This window comes from Brienomyrus brachyistius, chromosome 25 (genome assembly GCF_023856365.1).
Source record: "Brienomyrus brachyistius isolate T26 chromosome 25, BBRACH_0.4, whole genome shotgun sequence".
Classification (NCBI taxonomy): Eukaryota; Metazoa; Chordata; class Actinopteri; order Osteoglossiformes; family Mormyridae; genus Brienomyrus; species Brienomyrus brachyistius.
In genome coordinates this window covers 6,448,925-6,465,607 of record NC_064557.1, presented here as the reverse complement: position 1 = coordinate 6,465,607, position 16,683 = coordinate 6,448,925, and the positions used below count along the sequence as shown (strand labels likewise).

At 42.6% G+C, this 16,683-nt stretch overlaps 2 protein-coding genes across 5 annotated transcripts; both read left to right on the top strand.

The window, feature by feature from the left end:
* The first annotated feature begins 749 nt into the window (after positions 1 to 749).
* LOC125720525 (probable pancreatic secretory proteinase inhibitor) lies at positions 750 to 3,437 on the top strand. 2 transcript variants are annotated; one of them, XM_048996033.1, is made up of 6 exons: positions 750 to 886; positions 1,061 to 1,130; positions 2,421 to 2,487; positions 2,587 to 2,618; positions 2,868 to 2,980; positions 3,123 to 3,437. In XM_048996033.1, the coding sequence occupies exons 3-6, from the start codon at positions 2,439 to 2,441 to the stop codon at positions 3,166 to 3,168; spliced, it is 240 nt and encodes a 79-aa protein (XP_048851990.1). In that variant the 5' UTR covers positions 750 to 886; positions 1,061 to 1,130; positions 2,421 to 2,438; the 3' UTR covers positions 3,169 to 3,437. The 2 variants fall into 2 exon arrangements, with proteins under 2 accessions (XP_048851990.1, XP_048851991.1); XM_048996034.1 differs by lacking the exon at positions 750 to 886 and having other exon boundaries at positions 898 to 1,130; positions 2,383 to 2,487.
* An 867-nt stretch (positions 3,438 to 4,304) lies between these two features.
* On the top strand, positions 4,305 to 14,912 carry stra6l (STRA6-like). 3 transcript variants are annotated; one of them, XM_048996538.1, is made up of 18 exons: positions 4,305 to 4,443; positions 4,831 to 4,903; positions 6,002 to 6,102; positions 6,522 to 6,652; positions 7,291 to 7,411; positions 7,720 to 7,765; positions 8,385 to 8,513; positions 9,107 to 9,177; positions 9,321 to 9,432; positions 9,566 to 9,722; positions 9,949 to 10,024; positions 10,158 to 10,239; positions 10,415 to 10,463; positions 10,797 to 10,914; positions 11,015 to 11,134; positions 12,490 to 12,653; positions 12,922 to 13,071; positions 13,505 to 14,912. In XM_048996538.1, exons 1-18 carry the CDS (start codon positions 4,421 to 4,423, stop codon positions 13,756 to 13,758), a joined length of 1,977 nt encoding a protein of 658 aa, XP_048852495.1. In that variant the 5' UTR covers positions 4,305 to 4,420; the 3' UTR covers positions 13,759 to 14,912. The 3 variants fall into 3 exon arrangements, with proteins under 3 accessions (XP_048852495.1, XP_048852496.1, XP_048852497.1); XM_048996539.1 differs by having other exon boundaries at positions 10,797 to 10,936; positions 11,070 to 11,134; XM_048996540.1 differs by lacking the exon at positions 7,291 to 7,411 and having other exon boundaries at positions 7,720 to 7,781.
* The last annotated feature ends 1,771 nt before the right edge of the window (positions 14,913 to 16,683 follow it).

The window sequence follows — 16,683 nt, the reverse complement described above, 5'->3', positions numbered from 1 at the left end:
TAAGCAGGCACTGACCCGAAAAGGGTGCCTACGAGCTAGCAGAATCCTAAATCCTTCTGCTCCCACATCCTGTGTTCAGTCTCAGCCCTGGCCCAAGTCGCCAGTCCAGTCCAGTCCCATCTCCACCCCAAATGTCTGTGTTTGTCCCCATTCTGAGGCCTTTGGAAGCCGGTGATCCGGGGGAACCCAGGCAGACACTTGACTTGATCAGTCATGAAGGGGTCGCCCAGCAGGTGGTGCTGTTCTACAGCATGTGTCACACCTCGGGAGGGGGAGTACTGTCTGACTTACCTCTTGTGTTACCCTGTTACAGGGGTGGGCATTCTTACCCGCAAAGGGCCGGTGTGCATGCAGGTTTTTTGGATAACCTGTAGGTCAGCTGTTGAAACTGAGGTGTGAGGACTCTTCAGCCAATCAGTTCTCTAATTAGTAATCTAATTATGGAGTTGCAGTGAAAACCCACATACACACCGGCCCTTTGCGGATACGATTGGCCACCCCTACCCTATTATCATAATAATAAACCCCTGCCTCATAATTACCAATTATATCCTCCCTAGATTACCATTGTGTGTTGCATCTGTTTCACCCTGTATATCTAGGGCTTAGTCCCTGGCTGGCAAGTCGAGCATTTGTTCTGTTGTAGTGGTCACTGTTACTTTGGTGATTGTGTTGCCATTGCTAATGGCAGTTGTTATGTCTCCCATGTAACCTCAGTTGTTATGTCTCCCATGTAACCTCAGTTGTTATAGTCTACTCCATGCATTACCCAATAAACCTCCTGGACTTGCACTGGCATCCTGCCCCCTCAACACCTGGGCCTCTTGTGACAGTAATGCTACGTGTCATTCCTTGTCAACACAATAACTCGAGTGTTTGAAGAAAGGTGATGGAATGTTAAAGCTAATGTACACACCTGAGTTGTGGTTTCAAAAACAGTCTACGGAAGTAGTCGATTCTGCGTAACTGAGATACGGAACAGACTGCTCATATACGCTCTGCTCTAAGGAGGTGATTCACTGGACAAACACACAGCTCTGATACCTGATTTCTGTGACAGAACCAGCGACATTAACTGTGCTTGTGTGCCGAAAAAGCAGACCGGGGGTCTTCAGCTGTGGATTTACTGCGTGAGTAACGATGACTTTACTTCTAACTCCAAAGAAAACTTAATCTATGTGAAGCTGTGCATATTTAAATCAGTTTATCTTATTTTCATAAGATTCAAGGAATAAGATACTTTATTTGTTCAGAGCAAATTGCAGTTAAAAGCGAATTAACCTTTAATCGAAACAAAATAACCATAATAGCAAACGGCGCAACGATAAAAGCAAACGGTGCCTGTTTTCGTACTTAACGAAATTGCAAAATCAACAAAGATATGGTTTCTTTTAATCTATTCATTATCTCAGTTGTTATTTTGTAATTAATTACTGCATGTATATCTTAATCTTAAAAACAATCTGCGCGGAACAATAGAATATTAATACTTCTCTCTTCAGTTGACATTTATATTACTCATCTTAGGATGGAATGTTATTTTACAGCAATATGTTACATTTTTCCATTGAGCTAATAGAGAACGTAACTGCTTAATAAATGTAACTGTTCCCTGGAATTTTCATTACAACGTTTCAGTTACACATGTGGTCACTATTATGCAGCATATATTCAGATCAGCAGAATTTGGATCAGTCATGCAGGAAAGTCACGGCTGAAAGCACAAATCGCATTGTCTTTGATTTATCTGTTAAAGAAAACCACAGATCAAGTCACTAGTTTGTCAACATGGCGAGTCAGCACCAAACACACGTACTGTTTTTGTGTTCAGGAATCTATCGTCATTAGAGCGGTAGTTACAGCAATCTTTTTGATTAATAAATATCTTGGGCATTTTTGAATTGAAAGCATAACAAACATAAGCTATACTTAGTTTTCCTGTTATAACATCACTGTTGATACATTTCATGTTTGTATAGTGGTAATAAATCATACTACTTATTTATGACTTAAGTGATATTGTTCATAGACCATAATGCACTTAGGATTTACCCTAATTTAACATGCCTAAAGTCCATATACTAATGTTAAGTGTTGAGGGTTTGACCTCGATGATATAGTTGATGATGCAGCTTCCATATGCTAATCAGTCATTAGCTGCATTCAGGTAGGATAGAGGCAATCAATGCGCTCCTGAAAAGCCACAAGAGTCCGACATCAGGAAAAAAGTAAAACTATTCCTTATTGCAAGCATTAACTTTTGATATTCATGCACATCTGGTGTCAGCTGGTAATTCACAGGGGGTAAATTATAAACCAATGGTGAGAAAGTTGACCTTAAGCACAGCGTTGTAGTGTGAGTGACCTGTTTTGTGGCTAAAGTCTCTCCTGCCGGCTGTTACTGTTCCCACACCCGTCAGAAGTCACCAATATCCAGCATGGCCAACAAATGGTTCCTGCTGTTCTTCTTTGCCATCTGCACTGCAGGTAAGATCTCCCTTCATTCCCACACACCAGCAAACTCAACTTACCAGCTACAAGCTGTTATGATAACAACCTTTTCCATGTATGTGCTTCTTGTTTTAGAGTCAATTGGGAAAACCAGCAGACCCAGGGAGGTAAGATGGTGACTTTTATTTGCATGATTAAATGAATGTCCTATACATCCTACCTACAATACAACAAGCCAATATTTCTGTCTTATATTGAGAGTTTTCTTTATACGATTGAACTGGCTGTTACTCAGTTCACTGGTTTACCTCTCAAAAGACCTACAGTTACCAAGGAGTGTGATGACCATGCAGTTAATGACAGAGTAGCTGCAGCAGACTCACAATGCCAGTCACTGTCCCCCCCTGTATTCACAGCCTGCTTGTGGGAAAATGGACCCAATCGGCGCTTGTCCCATGAACTTTCTCCCTGTGTGTGGCACTGATGGGATCACCTACCCCAACGAGTGTGCCCTCTGTGTCCAGAGGCTGTAAGTACTGCCACCCATATCTTACTGGCAGGGTGCCAGTTCCATCACAATATTTCACATGTTCCAGTATAAATTCATCCATTGTTACCTTCAGAAATTGAACTGATATTTCGCTCAAAGAGACGTTGGTTTCTTTCTCTAGGATAACCAAAGAAAACATCTTGATTGTGAAAGACAACAGCTGTTGAAGGACGACACTGACTCACATGATCAGACTCTTGACATTTGAATGACATGATCCTCTATCCCTCCTCATCCTTTCTGCTAATTACTTTTTTCTTTGGCGTATTATAACTGGGATTACTAGTAGAAAATCTGTGTACCTTAGTTTTATTAACCAGTGGTAAATTTGATCTTTTATACATCATTCTTTTCATTCTTGCTCACCATTAACTTGAATCCATTACCTCATATTAAACACTGTGCTGTCATAATTAATAAATGCATTCAATAAAAATTGTGTGTCGTTTCTGTTATGAATCCACATCAGAAAATAAGTTATTAGGGAATATATTAAAACCAAATAAGAAGCACAGCCTTTTCCCTGCCATCTCAGACATAAGGCCATGGGAGTGTTTCTCAATCCAGTCCTCAGGGACTCCCAGACGGTCCACGTTTTTGCTCCCCCCCAGCTATGGGTAGGAAGATGGGAGGGTGCAAAAATGTGGACTGTCTGGCAGGGAGCTGGGAGGGAGCAAAGACGTGGACCGTCTGAAGGCCCTGAGGTCCGGGTGAGGAAACACTGGCCTATAGTGTCCAAAATGCAATGTCATTTTTCCTTTGCATACATCACCTACATTCATCATCTGCATGTTGCAACATGCACTAGAGCTATTTAATATAAGACTTTTAAAACTGTCCCGGAGACCAGCTGGGTATTAAGGGGTGTTAAAACTCACTGGAAACCAGTTTGCTGAGATCTGGAGAGTCATACTCTTGTCTCACCGTGGGCCTTATGATTGGGTGGGCTAAACTTATGATTGGGTGGGCTAAGGTTATGATTGGGAGGACCAAGCCTACCCTGGCCCCCCTGTGGAGCTGGGCCTGCTTGGTATGCATGTGCTGGCCCAGGGGTGGGAAAACTGTCCTTAGCTGGGTTACGCTCCTGTCGCCAAAACATTTTCTTTTAAGCTCACATTCACAGAGTAGGTGAGCTAGATAAGAAAAATCAAGTTATCGCAAATAAACCCATATCAGGGAATTTTTTCAGCACAAAGAACAGTAGTATGGCAGTTTGATGCAGTGAGAAGGGAATGCCAGTCAATGATTAATAAAGGAAGAGAAACCACTAGCTGGTTCAGTTCATAGTTCTCTGCTACAACAATCAGTAAATGACCGTGAATGCGGCCATATGCTTTTTCACATGCTCAGGGATTTACAGCTCGATTGTAAAGCATTTCGAAATCGTACAAAAATTTCAGAATATCGCATTTTACTAAGATGATCAGGCTGGGAGACAACGGGTAAGTAGAACATTTGTAAATCATGCTAAATGAAGAATTATGTTTAAGAGCAGTACAGATGTCAGATTCTTTAATCAGGATTCCATGCTTTTCAGACACCTGTTTTGTACATTGAGAACTAATATACCTACAAACAGCATGAATGTTAGACAAATATATCCGGTTTCGGAAAGAGGAACCTGCTTCAACTCACGTTACGGGAGGAGCAGATAAGGAGAGGGAACAGGAGATAACATTAAGGAATCGTTTAACGTCTTTCTCGGTCATATAATGTGCGTTAATGATCTTAATGAACAAATCATAGTGCCTGATCTATAGATCTTTGTGCTAGTAAAGTATAGATGTGAAATGTTCTTAAGATGTTTTTCATCCTCTTTTTACGTGAAGAACCTTGGGGAACAAAACGTGTGACAATGGCATTTCCATGCACCTCTTCCTGCACTGCTCTCTTGTTCCAGCTGTAAGTGTCTAGCCGTTGTCTAGTCGTTGGTAAATAAAATCATTCAGTATCCCTGCAGCTTTGATCAGTTAGAGGGATAGAAGGATGGGCGTCTGGTCCCTTTACAAAAGATCCTCCTTAATTTACAGCTATTTATTAAACACGTATACGTAGCAAATGTGGTTTTATTTAAACAATTTTCATCAATCCGTTTTCCATTCCCACTGACTTGGTGCAGTTTTCCCTCCAAAAAATATCGTTCAAGTGCTGCAGCCCAAAGATTCTGGGGGTATCAGAGTTTGAGAACCACTTACTAAGTCCACTGCTCCAGTAAGTCTGGACCCTCCAGGAAACAGAGGGCTGGGGACACCTTACATAGGATGTCATTTCATTACAGGACACACACATACACACACTCAGGTTTGTAATTATATCTTTGTGGGGACTCTCCATTCATTTCTATGTAGAAAACTCTAATCCCAACATGATGACCTTAACCCTACCAAGCCCTAACCAGACAGCATATGAGGCTTTTGGCACTTTTAGTTTTTTGATTGCATTCATGGGGGCGGCATGGTGGTGCAGTGGTTAGCACTGTTGCCTCACACCTCGGGGACCCAGGTTCGAATCTCCACCTGGGTCACATGTGTATGGGGTTTGCATGTTCTCCCCATGTCGTCGTGGGTTTTCCTCCGGGTACTCCGGTTTCCCCCCACAGTCCAAAAACATGCTGAGGCTAATTGGACTTGCTAAATTGCCTGTAGGTGTGCATGTGTGAGTGAATGGTGTGTGAGTGTGCCCTGCGATGGGCTGGCCCCCCATCCTGGATTGTTCCCTGCCTCGTGCCCATTGCTTCCGGGATAGGCTCTGGACCCCCCACGACCCAGTAGGATAAGCGGTTTAGAAAATGGATGGATGATTGCATTCACAGATCTTTGTGGGGACCATGATGTCAAAATAACAAGTTTTTATTACATTGTGAGGGACATTTGAGAACGGATGGTGTGGAAGGTGGCATCCGACTGGGAAAATTCTGGAACCTTTTGTTGTTCGTTATTTGCATGTCGATTGATGTCTGCAGTGATGTGAACAGTAATCCACGCGTCTGATTCGTTCCAGTTCTTCATTTTTGCCGTGCTGTCGTATCTACAGAGAAGAGTCAATCACTTAGCTATCGATGAGAAGATCTCCATCCTGAAGGGCCGTTTCGGCATCGTAGTGTGAGACGCTTCCCCCGCACCCGTCCTCTTATGTCCGTTTATGAAGAGTAAACGATGCCAGTTGAAATCAAATGCGGTCCACAGAACACAGGCAAACTGACTACCTTATTCACAAGAAGAAATGCATGCTTTTAATTGCCAAAGAGAATAATTCATGTATCTGAGATCATTAAGTCACCAAACAGTTATATATATCCAGGGATGGTGTGTATTTGCGTTGCTACGGCAAGAAATTGCTGCATGTATTCCTTTGCATGCCAAATGCGTACTTGCGTATCAGTTATGTGCATCCCTGCATATATATTTCAACACTATAGAAAATGCAGCATTTAAAGTAACACCTGACTGTGTTAGACAGTCACACGCAAACGTTGAGACAAACTGTAGGGGGCAGTGTTCTATTCCTTTCTCCTTGGCAGCCCCTTGGACTTCATTGGGAGCCTTAGTAACCGATGGTCATACGGCTTCGCCTTTGGTGCCGTGTCCACCAGCATCATGCTGCTCTTCTCCAGAGAGTACTTACCGTTTAACGTCCCGACGTGGGCGAGAGGTAGACCTCTTCTCAGTAACCGCATGAATAACCCGCACATACTTTCACGCTGTGACAGACTGTGAAATACTTTGTCACTAATTATTCTATTCATGTATCTGTTAATCCCAGAGCTAGCAAATCTCCAGGGTCATACTGTAACTGAAAAGCAAATTTTCCAAAACTCCCTCTATTTTTTTGTGGCTGTTTTTGAGATGAGACTAAATTCAGACTCGTCACGTGTTACAGCCAAAGCTCACTCAGTCCTCATGTAATCCAATGAAGGACTTTCGTTAAATTTCCAAAACTCACTAAGTTCTTGAAAACGTTCCCAGTGGACCGAGTGAGTTTTGGAAATCTGCTCTTCAGTATCGAGCTTATTGTAACACTGAAAATGCATCATTCATTTCGCACCATCTCCACTGGTCCTCTCATTCTTGTCCATTTCATTTCACTTATTTAAAAAGCACATTTAAAACAACAATTGTTGACCAAAGTGCAGTACAATCTTCAGGAAATGTCAAACAGTACAAGACACTATAAGGCACCGATAAATGACATGTTGTTAGTGTAGTGACTGTATATTTACTTGGTCATTTCCAGTGGAGTATTATAAAATAAAGGTGCTGAAAGCATAAGGCATTTGTTCTGCCGTGCAGCTGTCGTGCACCTTGTCGGAGCCCTGGAGGTTGGCCTTGCCTACTACCCTTTCTTCGCCTGCTTGTCTTCCCCAGTTCGAGAGGCTGGGGCTGTGCTGGGCTTCATCTACAGCCTGACATGGTCTGCAGACATTTGTGCATATAAACCATTCCTGTGTCTATTGTATAATCTTTCCTAAAATCTACTTTTGCAACATTTGACTTTATAATTAATTAATTAATTCTGTGCTATAAACAATTTTGCAATGAGTAGCTTTGAAAGGTAACGTTACAGATCTTGGGATGTTAGAGTTTAAAATTGCAGCCATATTCCTTTCTTCTGATTCTCTGGTTTAATAGATGATCTTCTCACTGATTGCTACATGTTGTGTTTATTTAGGTTTATGATGTTGTGGCCATTGAAACTGTGCAATATAACCTCCTTTGCAGGCTTATCGTGTCGGCATGGAACGCAATCAGCTGTCCAGCTGGTCACGTGGGTATTTGCTGTGGTATTACTGCACGCCACTGTGTGCCTAAATTTGTATATACAGCTCTGGAATTAAGAGATATTATATAAATATAGATATTTTGTAAACAGCAACCTGATTCTTCACTGTTCCTCATTGATGAAGGGCTTCTTCCCTGCTTTATGGGATTTCAGTCCTGCTTCTAGGATACAAACTGTCCTAGCAGTGCACTTCACACCTGCACTTAATGTTTCGCTGTCCTTTTGAAAGTCACTTGATGTCATCCTACGATTCATGAGGAACTGTCAAATAAGTTAGCAGTCATCTCTGGGATTAGAAAGTTACATCTACCCTCTGCCTGGCTGGTTTCTAGTCATTCCCAGTGTCTCCTGCTTCACCTTATTCTTGTGTGCTGCTGTCTTAGAAATTTTCAACCTGGAAGCAGCCTGCTGCTCAGCATAGCCTTCTGCCAGCAGAACCAGGATTAAACCAGGATTTAAAAATGCAGATTTAAAAAAAATATTGATCGGCCTCTTAATTTCTTCCAGAGCTGTATATATTATTGCTTGCAGCGTTTGTATATAATTTTTCATGTGTAGCAGCTTGATATATAGATGTTTTTGTCCTTTGTCTTTTGGACTCTAGGTGCTGGGCAGCTTCCAGAAACCCATCCTGCAGTGGCCAAGCATTTTCTGCCTGACGTTCCTGCTGGGCCGTTTCGTACACATGCTGGTCAAAGCCATTCGCATCCGCATGGGGCTGGACGACCGTGAGGTGACTGTGTGTCACGCCTAAATGGTTTCGCTATTCATAAGGCCATAGTGCGACTCATCTTATGGTGGTTGTAGCAGTGGATGCTGTGAGCTAAATGAAAAACACCACCTTTTCTTAAAGGGGCAGTTCACCTCAAGACCCAGTTCCTCGTGATAATCCACAGACTTAGTAGTAAGCAGTGTAATGTAGGAACTATTTTCTTCTAGCAAACTACACACACCAGTTGTTTCACTGCACAGAAGATGCCTGTGCTCGCATCTTCTGCGTAGTGATACGATTGGTGTGTGGAGCCCCTTTAAATTATGCAAAAATTATGCTTATGGTTCATGTATATTTCTGGGACTAAAATTATAGGGCCACCCTTGCATGGGTTTCTGAGCACCATGTTTTGTGTCCTGTGATTGACATCACTGAGGCCCAATGGAAATTGAGGTACACTGGGCAGCCAATCTGATTTTGGAGGAGGGAGGCAGCGCCACCCCTACCCCTCCCATTGGCTTAGTCACTGATACTGTAAGTAGATGTTCTGAAGTAAATGGGGTTACTGATGAAGCAGATCAGGCTGTCATGAGCTCTAATCTGACTCTCTGTAGGAAACAGAGCAGCTGTTTCAGACGTATCAGGCCAAATACGTGCAGACTTTGCTGCAGAGACCCCCACAAAGGTAAAGCTCAAACTCAGAGCAGACCATGAATCTCCATACCTGCCGCAGCAAATGATGCGATCATTAATGCGATGAGACACCTGCCATTACAGTTCAGAGTATTTAACTCAGATGCGCTTATTTTTGTTGTTGTTTTTTTATAGGGAAATAAAGAAGAACTGGATTCAGAGGAACATTTACGACTGGGACCCTTATTTCAGGTTTCCCAACAGAATGATTGGCACCTCTATCATCTCTCTGATTGGCCTGTACATGGTGAGCACCTACCTATATAAAAAGTGACAAGCATGTCTTGCACCATTTCCTTTAAGTGTTGGCAATATCATCGCATGCTGTGATGTGTCACTGACGCGAAGTGTGATTTCCGTTGCGACGGAACTCTCTTTAGATCACTCTAGCCGACCACAGCCTCAGCAGCTACGTGTTTGACGAGCTGGACAAGCTGAGGGACTCCCTGGCCGAACTGGTCAGCTCCTGCAGCCAGTTGGAGAACCAGTTTGCCGCTCTGAGCCCTCAGCTGGTGGAGTTCAGTCATGTTGCCAGAAGTAACACAGCCCATTATTCTCAATTATTTGCAGCCCAGCCTGATAGAACAGACCAGCAGTAGCATAGTACATATACAGTAACAGTAACAGTATTATTACTATTATAGTATAGTATAGTATTAAATACAGTACTAAATAAAATCTTTTTTATCTTAATGATAAATTTATGCTTTTCTTCTTTAGACTAATGAACAATCATCTATTTATTCCAATTTTCCTCATCTAGAGACCTGGTTTGTTACGACCTTTTTCGCTGCCATGACCTCTGTGACATACATATTTCACATATTGTCCTGCTACAGGTTGGTGCAATTTGAAATTTTAGGCCTTTTTCCATTATCTCCCCCCTGTTGACCAATTAGGCTTCAGAGGGGATCTGTTTACCAGGCCTGGCTTGTGTAATTTGAAGCTGCCTGTCCTTCTCCTTCATTACAGAAAGCACCTCAAGAGGCTTTGGGCAGGACAGAAAGGCTTCCTTCCTGAGAGGTTCCACAGTCCTAGCTCTGCAATCAGTGTTGTGAGCGGAGATTCTTTGATGATGTGGAAAATGCGCTAGTGTTGATTAAAATTAACCATAACTCTTTGGAGAAAAAGGAAATCAATAGCAGATAATTGCACCCAAACGGTATCAGCTGTGACACAAAGCAGATGTAGGTTACATCTGTAATAAAACAATGCAATATGTATCCTAGGCAGCCATTACCCGGTATTCCGGCTGGCAGATCGCCTTCACTTTATGGGGTAAGTACAGCGCTGGTTGAAATCTCCTCCTCCCTTGTTGACATATTATTGTTAATAATTAACAAAAAGGTCATTCAGCTTCAACTTCAACTCTGCTTGGACAACGAGTCCTATTGAAACTTTCCATTAGATTTGTCTCTATCAAAGAGCAGGATCTGCTGACACAACAAAGACTATAAAGGCGTTTTACACCGGGAACAGTACTCCAGGAAGCGTGCATTAACCCATTATTGTTATTGTGGTTATAAGCATTTGCAGCTGTACACATGTAGGATGTGAGGCCCCACCTTAAAAAAGGTCAGTCTTTGATGATTGCGTATTTCTGTTGTTCAGGCTACATCATCGTCCACTTCGTGCAGTTCCTGTTTGCGCTGCTCTTCGTGTATGGAGTGGTCCTGCCCATTCAACACGGTCACGGCCTGAAAGTGCTCATAAACTTCGGCATCGTCCTGTGGGTGATGGGGAATGATCACGTACGTTTGGGATGCAGCTAAAGGTGCATGATGCGATAATAAACTTATCAGACTCTTTTTTTCCCCTGACTGTTTCAGAGGAGCCATTGTATTGATTATAGGCCTGGTGATAATTCAGATTATACTGGTGCAGATCTTTTTCCTTCAAGACAAGATTTCCCCCACAGACAGCCAGAAGCCCTTAGCAATAAACAACAGGTAAGCTTTCAGCCGCTATAATATCCAATGGGTCTTTTATTGTGCAATTAATACACCATGAGCTACAGTTTTTACTATCAGAGTTATTTTTAATGTTAAATACATTACAAGTCACTAGTTTGGACACGTCAAGCTTCCTACAAAGGAAAATGGTAGCGTCGTATCACATGACCCGGCCAGCTAACGCAAACATAGTTTTGGAGGAGTTTAGAAGGAGTTTGACCAGAGAGTGATGGAACACCGGCCAATGAGGGCTCATCATTTGCGTGGGAGTGATGGAAAAGCAGCCAATGAGGGCTCAGCATTTACATGGGAGTAACGGAAAAGCGGCCAATGAGAGCTCAGCATATGTGGGACTTCCTTCAGCTGGAAAATCATCCCAGGAGGCCACCTCATGGAACCGATGTGGAGGGGATAGTAGGGTCAGCCAATCCCTGGGGCAATTGGGGTTAAGGGCCTCGCTCAAGGGCCCAAAGGTGGGGTCACTCTGTCAACCATGGGATTTGAACTGGCAACCTTATGAGTCACAACCCACATGGCTGCCCCCCAACAAATACATACATAATTCCATATATGTTACTTTATAATATATGTTACCATATATGGTTTGATGTCTTCATAAATGTTCTAAAATGAAGAGAATAGTAAAAACAAACGTTTGTATAGGTAGGTATGTCCAAACTTTTGACTGGCGCTGCATTTCATCACGACACCCTCCACTAGCCAACACCCCCCTGTCTCCCCAGCTCTTTATAAAAGCACATTTAAGCGTTTCTCCTTCTCAGGGCCCCCCGCAGTCCACGTTTTTGCTCCCTCCCCCCCGTCTGGGAGTCACTGAGGACTGGTTAGAGAAACACTCCCAGGGAGGGAGTGAAAACGTGGAGTTTCGGGGGGCCCTTGGCGCCGGCTGCGGAAAACTGACATGTGCCTCGTTTTCTCCAGAAAAGGAGAGTGTTTCAATGTGATTCTATCACAGTCCTTCAAACTGAATGTTGGCGTGAGTTTCCACAAGTGCAGCACATATCATTGGTGGAAGATATTTGACCTGCTTTTACTAATGACTTCATTGGTGTTTGCCTTGGTTTAGGTAATAGTTTGGCCAGTGTCCTTTAGTCAAACAATTAATGCTGTGCTTTATTAACTCATTTCTCATCGTTGGACAGTTAGCTTTGCAGAATGTACTGAGACTGTAAACTCTGAGCTATCGTACCCTTAAAAATGCAATCAAAATGTTTATGGATGTGCATACTTATTGTACTATGAAACAGACACAACCCGGTAAGTGATTGTCCGTACAGAAGACGCGGAGAACAGTCCAGTGCTTAACCACACCATGTGTTTCATTTCCTTGTCAGAAAGGGCTTCCACAATTTTAGCTACTTCTTCTTCTTCTACAACGTGATTATGGGCCTGAGTAACTGCGTGGCCCGTTTGCTGATGAGCACCATCGTGGGCACCTGGCTGGTGTCCCGCATCGACCGCACCGTCATGCCGAGGGGCTACGAGGCCTTAGACCCAGGTGAGATGGGGGAGGGACATACTGCACACTGGACCTCCCCCTCCACGAGGGAGCAGGTGCAAACTTTGGAGTTGCACATTTTAAAATGTGTCAGGGCCTCCTGAGATACTCAACTACATGCATGCACAGAGAAATTATCACAATATGTGAAATTTATTCAGCACCGGATGTAGATGTACGTTAACATTTTAAACAATATTTGAAAATTTTTTGGAGTATTTGGAAAAAAAAAACAGTCAGGAGTAACTGTACATTGCTTTGCTTTTAGGATATAATACTTGGATTGGGATGATATTTGCTGACCATTACCATAGCAACCCAGTCATGATCTGCTTTTGCCATCTCCTATTGGCTGAGAGGCTGGAAAAGCAGAAGAGAGCGCTGTCGCCGTACCCTCCATTCAACAACTCTGTGTTCGGTCAGTACCGGCTTCACTGGCGTAGCATGAAAATAGACCCTGGGACGGATTCCTAAGGGATCTTAATCATTTATATTTGTGTGGATTGTAGTTACTCGCTGAAATAATAGAAGATCTGAAGTTATAGAGAATTTGACACTTTTTATACTTCAGTTTTTTTACCCTGCATGGGTTTTGACAGTTATAATTGGTGTTGATTTCTAAGGTTAAGCTCTGGAATATAAAAACAGAGCTCAGAAATTGATAGATGTTGCTTTTCATTATGCAAATAAAGGCTTCTCTGTCTGGAGTCTTTGTGTAGGGCCTGTTACAATGCGTAACACCATTACACTTAACTGCTTTATTTAAAACACTAGGGGGGAAGCCTTTCACGAATGCCCAACAATACTTATTTGGTTCCTACACTTAATAGCTGCCTTGCTTTGCGTCCCAGAGTCGAGCAGCAGGGCCCGGAGGCGCTGGCTGCTGCTTTACACCCTCGTGAAAAACCCCAAACTGATCCTGCACCGCAAACACCAGCTGTCCTCGTGTCAGGACACGGTCGCACGGGCCTGGATGCTGGCCTCCCGAATCCGTGCATCAGAGGAGAATCCCACGACTGCCAGCAGCACGCCGGACCGACGGTCAGTGGAGGAGCCCTGTCACTGTGATGTGGAAGGGGCCAACGTGGACGAAGAGATGACATAGGCTCCGTAGATGTGCTCACTTGATGTCACTTCCTGTCGATTCACTGACAAAATAGAGGAAGTGGCTTCGACTTCCTCTACAGAACATCAGCACAAAAAATGAACCACCGTTATTTTATTTTTAAAGTCCTGCTTCTGGATTATGTTTTTCGACTTTTGGGATATGAAGACATAATTGGACGCGGCCTGGAGTAGAAAAGAATGGTTGGTTTATTGTTTACAAATTTGATTTGTCATGATTTGTCATGGGTCTGGGAATGCCCTCCAGTGGAGCAGCTGTGAAGATCCGCATACAAGCCTGTGCGGAGGCAACGCTGGACCAAAGCTCTGAAGGTTTATCTGCGATGAAGCCTACATTTGCTTAGTAGCAGCTTTTTTTAAATTCTTTTGCATCATCTGTAAGTCAAGAACTGCAAAAACAAGAACTTTTCAGCCCAGAATTAGTGACTGGAATTAACAGTAAGAAAGTCGAGCTTTGAAAAAGAAAATCCATGTCATTCTGTCTTTCCTGCTCCAAGACAAAAACCATTTCTGTCTCAATTGGATTTTTCCTGCATACTTTCAACATTTCATATATTATATTTTGTTTAAAAAATTCTTCCAAAGAGACAGACAAGGGTGTTTCATTCGACAGATATAGTATGACGCAAATAGACGTAATTCTACATTCTTATGAGTGTGTAAAATAAAATCCTGCATTGTCACATTATTTCAGGCAGCCACTTCAATGGTAAATAGGTAAGTGGTTATTAAAAATGGATGGATACAAAACAGCATCATATAAATTCCTCATCAATATGCTTCTAGCTAAGAAGCTTTGTGCATCTAGCGGTCTTCTGCTTTGAGGTTTTGCTGTATGAGTATATGCTGTACTACGTATATGAATACGTGCGATACGGTACTGACACACTGAAATCCTGTTAATTGATTGTTATTGTCTGGCATCTCTTGAAAAATTAGATAATAGTTGCAGATCAGTATTACATTCACCACATCACAATCATGTTGTCTGTATATATGACAAAACATGACACATCCCATGACGCACCGGCAGGCTTCTTCCAAACCATACCAACTGTATAATTCTCAGATCTCAGGCTATCGGAAAAATCCAAGGCTATTTTATGTCAATTAAAAAGGTTCTACCCATCAAAACATTGTCAAAATGCTTCTCCCTAATCCAGAACTTTCTCCACAAGACCACAGACTCTCACTCCCTCTAAATTTCATTTCATGAGCTTGTTCAGATGATGCATCAACAGCAGAAATATCACGACACCAGTCTTTCCCACAGCCAAGCCCTTTATATCTGTTCAATGTACGTCATTACTTAATGTGAAATGTGAAATTCTGAACCTCTTTATATATATTCATTGGTGAGGTATGGTTACATGCAAATAACGTGCTGATTTGAGGTTTGCACTGTGGGCGGTTGGCACCCCATCCTGGGTTATTCTCTGCCTTACACCTGTAGCTTCCAGGAAAGACTCCTATGACCATGCATAGGACAAACCGGTACGCAATATGGAGGGATGAGTTTCAGGTTTTGCACATGGGTGGGAAACAGGTATCAGGAAGCAGATTTTATTCACTTAACATATCATAAAATAGGGCTGATATTCCTTTAAAAAACTAGTGATCCTAAAACTGTAAAACTCTCTTTCTCTAACACTAACAAGATCATCTGTCCGTCAGGATCAGCTGAACCTCACCACCTGCGGGATCTATAAATGCAAGGCTGGTGATCAAAGGTCATGGTAACAGGAAAGCACACGCAACCCAAACCGCATATGATTAGTCTACTTCTTACTGTCGGTGGCATCTAACTGAAGGACGTCATCTTTACCTATAAACATCATGGGTCAAAAGCTGTTCAGCACACATTTATGTTGTCTACAGAGTGCAAAACATTGTTTAGTGCCTGCAGAGTTTTAGCTCATTTCAAGTACTGTGTGTGTGGTAGAAAAAATATAAATCAACCTCTCTGATAACACAGAGAGTCACTTCGCTTTTATTCTAGCAATTCAACAAAGCGTTCCTGTCACACTCTGGCACTTGGCTACCAATGTCCAATTTTACTTCCATGTGTGTAAGGAAGAAGAGAGCGATGGAAAAATGCATCCATCTGACGAGTCATCAGTACAATAATTACATTGTACTCGATAAGTTAAATCAATATTGACATCTTCAAACGACTGGCAGACATTTAAATGCTTTGCAGAACATTAGGTATTAACAAGTTAGTAACGTTCAGACACTTTGGGCGTAGTAATAATTGATTGCTTCTATTTCTGCTGCATATCTATCTATCTATCTATCTATCTATCTATCTATCTATCTATCTATCTATCTATCTATCTTCAAATCACTTATTATAGTTAGGTCGCTGGTAAACTGTAATATAAATGCTGATAATGCTGGAAATGAATTATGAATGAAAGTAGCATTTATATAGCACTTTTCAAGCCACCCAGAGCGCTTCACAGCCACTTGAACCACCAGCCACTGTGTAGCCCCCCCACCTGAATGGCCGGCAGCCATTCTGCACCACTGCACTCACCGCACTGCAGCGAGGGTAGTGAAGGGGCAGGAGAGAATTCAACACGGGTCGTTTGAGATGCCAGTGTTAAAAATTTCTGGGAGAAATTCCAGGCCACACAGATCCTGAGTTTTGTAGTCTTCCTCTTGGTTGCTACTTGGGCCCTTGCGTTCAGTGCCTTGCTGTACATTCCAGGGCATAGATGATAGATGGATCCATGTATGGAAAGAGCATTCAGTCAAAAGAATTTGATATGGCAATATGGAGTTTTCGTACTGCCTACACTGTCAGAAAAAAATGTACCACTTTGTACCCTCAAGGGTCTGCCAATCGTACCATAGCTGGAGGTAAATATACCTTTTAAGGTATAGAAATGGACTCTGAGGA

Excerpts from the sequence above, each read along its gene's own strand:
- stra6l (XM_048996538.1), top strand. The coding sequence starts at position 4,421 with ATGATCAGGCTGGGAGACAACGG. Across the intron at positions 7,412-7,719 it reads TTCATCTACAGCCTGACATG|GCTTATCGTGTCGGCATGGA; the intron begins GTCTGCAGACAT and ends CCTCCTTTGCAG. Across the intron at positions 10,464-10,796 it reads GATCGCCTTCACTTTATGGG|GCTACATCATCGTCCACTTC; the intron begins GTAAGTACAGCG and ends TCTGTTGTTCAG.
- LOC125720525 (XM_048996033.1), top strand. The coding sequence starts at position 2,439 with ATGGCCAACAAATGGTTCCTGCTGTTCTTCTTTGCCATCTGCACTGCA. Across the intron at positions 2,488-2,586 it reads CTTTGCCATCTGCACTGCAG|AGTCAATTGGGAAAACCAGC; the intron begins GTAAGATCTCCC and ends TTCTTGTTTTAG. Across the intron at positions 2,619-2,867 it reads AAACCAGCAGACCCAGGGAG|CCTGCTTGTGGGAAAATGGA; the intron begins GTAAGATGGTGA and ends CTGTATTCACAG.